We start from the raw sequence: 7500 nt of genomic DNA, 5'->3' as shown, positions 1-7500 counted from the left end.
CTTATGTTTCCTTGGGATGGTATTTCCGCCAACCCAAATATAATTGAGCATCACTTCTTATTCCCTTACCTTCGCTAGTCTACCCTAGTTATGTTTCCCCCCACTTTATATCTCGCTCTTGAATATATACTTATATATTTAATATTTTCTTTTCTGTTTTCGCCTTCTCCCCCCTTTTCCATTTAATAGTCTGGGTACTTTAGACCAGTGGTCTCCAACCTTGGCAACTTTAAGACCTGCGGACTTTAACCAAGAGTTATTTATTTATTTATTTATTTAACTTGTATGCTGCCCACTCTTGGAAGACTCAGGGTGGCTTACAAATAAGAAGGGAAAGGGATATATATATATATATATATATATATATATATATATATATATATATATATATGTGTGTGTGTGTGTGTGTGTGTGTGTGTGTGTGTGTGTGTGTGTGTGTGTGTGTGTGTGTGTGTGTTTATTTGTGCTGATAAATAAATAAAGGGAGACTAGTATAGATCTATTTCAAGCTATTTAGCTCTCATCAGCTAGCCATACCCTTACTGGGATTTGAACCTGGGCTATATGACATACTAGGCACACTAGGCAGAGATCTTAGCCAAATAAAAAAACACAAATATAACAAAGGCAACAGTAAAAATGTTGGGTTTCTGTCGTGATGGACTCTTGTGACGAGCCGATTGACAGATGATGGAAGCAGTTAGCTTCCTCCCATAATTGGGGCTTACCAGGGGTTGTAAAAATCTAATAGATACCTTTCACCCTGGCTTCACTGATAATTCATCTATATATATGGATATATATATATATATATATATATATATATATATATATATATATATATATATATATATATATATATATATATATATATATATATATATATATATAGAGAGAGAGAGAGAGAGGAGAGAGAGAGAGAGAGAGAGAGAGAAGAGAGAGAGAGAGAGAGATATAGATATAGATATAGATATAGATATAGATATAGATATAGATATAGATATAGATATAGATATAAAACATGGGGCTGGATAATTCAACAGCCCCAGGCCTGCCGGAACAGCCAGGTCTTGGTTGCTTTGCGGAAGGCCGGAAGGGTAGTGGGGGTCTGGATCTCAACGGGGAGATCGTTCCAGAGGGCCGGAGCAGCAACAGAGAAGGCCCTCCCCCAGGGGGTCACCAGCCGACATTGGCCGGCAGATGGAATCCGGAGGAGGCCTAGTCTGTGCGATCTAATAGGTCTCAGGGAGGTAACTGGCAGGAGGCGGCCTCTCTCAGGTAGCCAGGTCCGATACCATGTAGGGCTTTAAAAGTAACGACCAGCACCTTGAAGTGTGTCCGGAGACCAATGGGAAGCCAGTGCAGCTCGCGGAGGATAGGTGTAACGTGGGTGTACCTAGGTGCACCCACAATCGCTCGCGCGGCTGCATTCTGGACTAGCTGAAGTCTTTGAACACTCTTCAGGGCAGCCCCATGTAGAGCGCGTTACAGTAGTCCAGTCTTGAGGTGACGAGGGCGTGAGTGACTATCCGAAGGGCCTCCCGGTCCAGGTAGGGCCGCAATTGGTGCACCAGGCGAACCTGGACAAAGGCTCCCCTGGTCACAGCCGTCAAATGATGTTCTAGTGTCAGCTGCGGATCCAGGAGGACTACCAGATTGCGAACCCTCTCTGAGGGGCGTATAATTTCACCCGCCAGGCTAAGAGATGGAATAGCTGGAAGTCCACAGGTCTTAAAGTTGCCAAGGTTGGAGACCACTGCTTTAGATGATTACTTAAACTTGAGCTATCAGTGTGCAGCGGCAGCCAAAAAGAGCCAATGCAATCCTCAGTTGCATTAACAGAGGGATTCAATCAAGATCAAGTGAGGTACTGATAACACTCTATAAAGCCTTAGTAAGGCCACGCCTAGAGTACTGCATCCAGTTTTGGTCACCGCATTACAACAGAGATGTTGAGACTCTAGAACAAGGGCAGAGAAGGGCAACTGAGATGAATAAAGGCCTGAAGACTCAAAACACGCGAAGAATGGTTGCAGGAATTGGGGGTGACTATAGTTGAATGAAAAGGGGGACTAAGGGTGACACGAGAGCAGTCTTACAATATTTGGGGGGCTGCCACAAAGAAAGGTGGGGGCAACCTATTCTCCAAAGACTTGAAGGCAGGACTAGAAGCAACAGATGGAAACTAATCGGAAATCAACCTAGAACTAAGGAGAAATTTCCTGGCATTGGAAACAGGCCACAGGTGAACATGATAGCAGTATTTGAGAGACTGCTACGAAAAGGAGGGCAGTCAATTTATTTTCCAAAGCACCAGAAGGCAGGGCAAGGAGCAATGGATGGAAAATAATCATAATTACTAAGGCTTTATAAAGCGGTACTAGTGCTTCATGCGATCTTGATTGTATCCCTCTCTTAATGCAGCCTAGGGTTGCATTGGCCTTTTCGGCAGCTGCCACACACAGCTGGCTCCCATTCAAACGAACATCTACTAAGACTCCAAGAGCTACTACTCAACCAGTTGCTACTACTGAACCAGGTACTACCTATATAATACCCATGCAGCCCTTGCAACCAGAGGTGGGTTCATGCCGGCATTACTATCGGTTTGGCACCAAATTTTTTTTTGCACGCGCACAGGTGTTTTGCTCACCAGATGCAGACTTTGCACATGTGTGCATTTGAACTTAAAAAAGGCCTGCGCATGCACACACCCTAAAAAAAGGGGGGGATACATTTTTTCCAATGAAGATTGTTCTGCCCGTGTTCAGGACAGAAAATAAAAATGGTGGTGCCCAGGATAGAACCGGTAAAGTAACGTGTCCAGCTGAGTTACTACCTATTCGGGCGAACCGGTCTGAACTGGTAGGAACCCATCTCGGCTTGCAACATGGTAGAGAGAAGACGTAGCAAGTAACAGGACAAGAAGTAGAAGCAGGGACCAAGCAATCAAGCAAAGACAAAGAACTCTTATATACATAGAACACTTAAGCTAAGCCACGCCCAGGCTCCAAGCCATCTCACATGGCTCACAACAAATCCTGCGTCTCAGTCACCAAAGAGTTCCCATTGGCTGACTTGTTGCTTGAACTGGCTACTCCGGTTCATAAATTCTTATATACTGACTGACATCGTCTGGATCTTGAGCTTGTCCTCTGGAGTGTTGGCTACTCCTGCCAACTTGGTGTTATCTGCCAATCGGATGAGCCCTGGGTCTAAGCCTCGGGGGTTCCCCACTGCATACTTCCAGGCAATGTTCCCTCTAATTTTTTTTTCAGTGTGTGCGGAAAAGTAGCCAATGGGAATTCTCCCTTCTGCAGCGTCATCGGTCTCTGGGCAGAGTCTTCCTTGATTCCACTAATCATCAGACGGAGGAGAGAGTTCGGTGCAGAGAGAGGAGGGAGGGAGTGGGGGGATATTTTCAGTCACATTTAAGGAAACACTGCGCTGCAGTTTGAAACTTCTGCGCGGTGTTTTCTTGTTATGTGCGCGGCCGCGCAGGCGCGCGGCTTAGAGCGAACATTGCTTCCAGGGGTGGGATTGAAAAAAATTAGCAACCGGTTCTCTGCCCAGTTGCTGGGTGGGTGTGGCCATGGTGGGTGTGGCCTATTCGGCCTCCTGCACCATGGGGTGGCTTTCCTCGAGCCTCTGGGAGGGTAAAAATAGCCTCCCCCAGGTTTTGGAGGCCCTCTGGAGGCCGGAAACTTACAGGAGGCCCATTTTTCACCCTCCCAGAGCCTCCGCGTAGACCCTCCACTTATCTGGCATGATGAATGGGCCGTATGGAGAATTCTGGGAGGGATGGGGTGGGGCGGGCGTGGCCAGCCAGTCCTTCCAACTACCGGTTCAGCGAACCAGATAGAAAATTAGCATCCAGTTTGCCTGAACCGGTCCAAACTGGCTGAATCCTACCCCTGCATACTTGCCTCCATATTAACATAGTTCCATTAAGGATCACACCTTGACTGTGATTTAAATATCAGTCCCTGTCCTCACACACCCCCAACACTAAATTTTGACCATGGTCCTCTAAATCCTCTCCCTATTATTTTATACTAATTTGTAATCAAAGTGATACGTGATACAGTACCTGGGAACAACTCTGTTATTTTATATTCTAGATTTGACAGCCCAAAGGCCAGAGAATTTATTTATTAGGCTCCTTCATAAGGTGCCCAGCATCACCTCGACATGAGATAGGTGGCAAACAATTCTAATAAATCAATAACTAAGAGGATGTTCATTAAACCCAAATGCGCATAATTGCCAGAATTATACCGTTTGTGTGAACCTCTGCCATTGGGGTCAGTTTATTTATCTCGGTAATTACGTAATTGGTGTCCTATGTCGAAATTCACGTCACTTGTCAAGTGCGAATGACACTAGTGGTGTAAATTTACCCCAACTGCCTAATTATGTCAATTACATACATCAGTTTCGTCAAATGACAGCAATTATGCTAATTGACCCACTTTAGAAAGAGAAGAGACGGTGTCTATTATGGGGAGATGAAGATTTATCTGTTGAAACCAAAAATCCCGTTCGGCTGAGGTGGAAATCAAGGTTTTAGTCTAATCCCGCCGAGTTTAAATGTGTGTAAAGAACAAAATTTAATTTTTACCCTTGCCCGGTCTGTTTGGAGTGTGACACGCATATATGCGCCCATATAGTGACTGTGTGGGTTGTTGTGAGGTGTGAAAACTAACCACAGGTGGTCCTCGACTTACAACCATTCATTTAAGGATCGTTTGAAGTTACGACATCACTGAAAAGGTGACTTACGGCCACTCCTCACACTTCGAACCTTTCCCACAGTCATTTGATCAAAATCCGGGTGCTTAGCAACAGGCGTGCATTTATGGGATGGTTGCAGTTTCCCACGTGATCACCATCTGCAACCTTCCCACAGGCAAAGACAGTGAAGGAGGCCGGATTCGCTTAATGACATATTTAATTCAGTTAAGAATTGCATTGGTTCACTTGACAGCGGTGGCAAAAAGAAGGTTTGCAAAAGCAGCCAGAGCTAACTTAATAATTGTCTTGCATAGGAAGTTATGACAAGTTGAAGTCATAAGTTGAGGATTACCTGTAAGCACAATTCATTCCAACAAAAAAGTGTGAAAACTAAGGCATGCTTTTCCATGAAGCATATACAGTTAGTCCCCGACTTACAACCATTCATTTAGAGACTCCTTGAAGTTAGGACAGCAATGACCATTTTTCACATTTATGACTGTTGCAGCATCTCCGTGTTCACATGATCAAAATTCAGATGCTGGAAACTGACTCGTATTTATGACAGATGCAGTGTCCTGGGGTCACATGATTCTTTTGCGACCTTCTGACCAGCAAAGTCAATGGGGAAGTCAGATTCACTTTACGACGGTGTGACTATCTTAACAATTGCGATGGCAAGGAGCAACGGTCCTGATTAAATGGGACAAAATTCACTTCACAACTATCTTGATTAGCAACAAAAGTGTTGGGCTAATTTGTGGTTGTAAGTTGAGGACTAAGAAGTGCTAATGAAACAAATGTCAAAGACTAGAAAATATGAGTTTGGATCAAAGCCAAAATGAACCAAAACAAGGAAGGAAGGAAAAGGGAGGGAGGATGGAGGGAAAGAAGGAAGGAAGGAGAAGGAAGGAAGGAAGAGGAGGGAGAATGGAAGGAAGGAAAGAAAAAGGAGGGAGAGGATGGAAGGAAGGAAGGAAAAGGGAGGGAGGGAGGGAGGATGGAAGGAAGGAAGGACAGAAAAGGGAGGATGGGAGGATGGAAGGAAGGAAAAAGTAGGGAGAAGGAAGGAAGGACGGACGGAAGGAAGGAAAAGGGAGGGAGGGTGGAAGGGAGGGAGGGAGGGAGGATGGAAGGAAGGATGGAAGGAAGGAAAAGGGAGGGAGGATGGAAGGAAGGAAGGACGGAAGGAAGGAAAAAGTAGGGAGGGAGGATGGAAGGAAGGAAAGAAAGGGAGGGAGCCAAGAAATGAATGACTGGAGGGAGGGAGGGAATGGACAGAGGAATGAATGAATGGAGGGAGGGAGGGAGGGACAGAAGAAGGCATGAATGAAGGGAGGGAGGATCAGGAGCGAGGGAGGGCGGGAAGATATGACAGGAATGAATGAACAAATGAATGAGATGAATGAATGAATGGAGGGAAGGAGGGAGGGATAGAGGAAGGCATGAATGAATGAATGAATGGAGGGGAAGGAAGGAAGGAAGGAAGGAAGGAAAGGAAGAGAGAAGTGGAAGGAAGGCAGAAGAAGGAAGTAAGAAAGTGTTTCTCACCTGATTGCTTTGTGAAGTGGAAAATGATGTCTGGGCAGTGGAAGGAAAATGACTCTCCGGGATTTGCATCTGGCCAACAGAGAAGCCGATCCCAAATTCTTTTACAACCTTGCAAATGGAGGAAAAATCATTTTTTTAAAAAAGAAAAGGAAAATCCCCAATATCCTAAGACCCCAAAGTTCACCAGCCCATTGAATGAACTTTGAAATTGCCCTAGATAATGAGTGGAAAATACCCTTTAGGGTTAGACTCCAAATTCCTCCCCTGCAAACCCCTCTCCCTTCTAGCCCTGATGTTGTTCCCAAGTTGGGTCTTGAAACGTCTGCAAGAAAACCACTAAGCTCAGAGAACACCCAGGAACCCACACTCCTCCTCCTCCTCCTCCTCCTCCTCCTCCTCCTCCTCCTCCTCCTCCTCCTCCTCCTCCTCCTCCTCCTCCTCCTCCTCCTCCTCCTCCTCCTCCTCCTCCTCTAGCACTGATGCTGTTCCCAAGTTGGGTCTTGAAACGTCTGCAAGAAAACCACTAAGCTCAGAGAACACCCAGGAACCCACACTCCTCCTCCTCCTCCTCCTCCTCCTCCTCCTCCTCCTCCTCCTCCTCCTCCTCCTCCTCCTCCTCCTCCTCCTCCTCCTCCTCCTCCTCCTCCTCCTCTAGCACTGATGATGTTCCCTAGTTGGGTCCTGAAACATCTGCAAGAAAAGCTCAGAGAACAACCAGGAACCCACCCTCCTCCTCCTCCTCCTTCTCTTCCTCTCCCCCCTCCTCCTCCTCTTCCTCCTCTTCCTCATCTTCTTCCTCCTCCTCCTCTTCTTCCTCCTTCTCTTCCTCTCCCTCTTCCTCCTCCTCCTCCTCCTCTTCTTCCTCCTCCTCCTCTTCCTCCTCCTCTTCCTCTCCCTCCTCCTCCTCCTCCTTCTCTTCCTCTCCCTCCTCCTCCTCCTCTTCCTCATCTTCTTCCTCCTCCTCCTTCTCCTCCTTCTCTTCCTCTCCCTCCTCCTCCTCCTCCTCCTCCACCTCCTCTTCTTCTTCCTCCTCCTCCTCTTGCTCCTTCTCTTCCTCTCCCTCCTCCTCCTCCTCCTCTTCCTCATCTTCTTCCTCCTCCTCCTCCTTCTCCTACTTCTCTTCCTCTCCCTCTCCCTCCTCCTCCTCCTCCTCCTCCTCTTCCTCCTCTAGCACTAATGATGTTCCCTAGTTGGGTCCTGAAACATCTGCAAGAA

General features: G+C 46.5%; 1 protein-coding gene across 1 annotated transcript in view; it reads right to left on the bottom strand.

Moving 5' to 3' along the window:
* The window catches only part of GHRHR (growth hormone releasing hormone receptor), a 42358-nt gene that overhangs the window by 28748 nt on the left and 6110 nt on the right, over positions 1–7500 (bottom strand). The window contains exon 3 of the mRNA XM_087712227.1: positions 6286–6393. Within this exon, the coding sequence (XP_087568353.1) occupies positions 6286–6393 (108 nt within the window). The remainder of the gene's footprint in view (positions 1–6285; positions 6394–7500) is intronic.

This window comes from Thamnophis sirtalis, unplaced genomic scaffold (genome assembly GCF_051295495.1).
Source record: "Thamnophis sirtalis isolate CommonGarterSnake01/CBP01778 unplaced genomic scaffold, rThaSir2_p1.2 scaffold_4, whole genome shotgun sequence".
Lineage (NCBI taxonomy): Eukaryota > Metazoa > Chordata > Lepidosauria > Squamata > Natricidae > Thamnophis > Thamnophis sirtalis.
The sequence above is the reverse complement of the archived record's forward strand: the minus strand, read 5'-3'. Positions and strand labels throughout refer to the sequence as shown.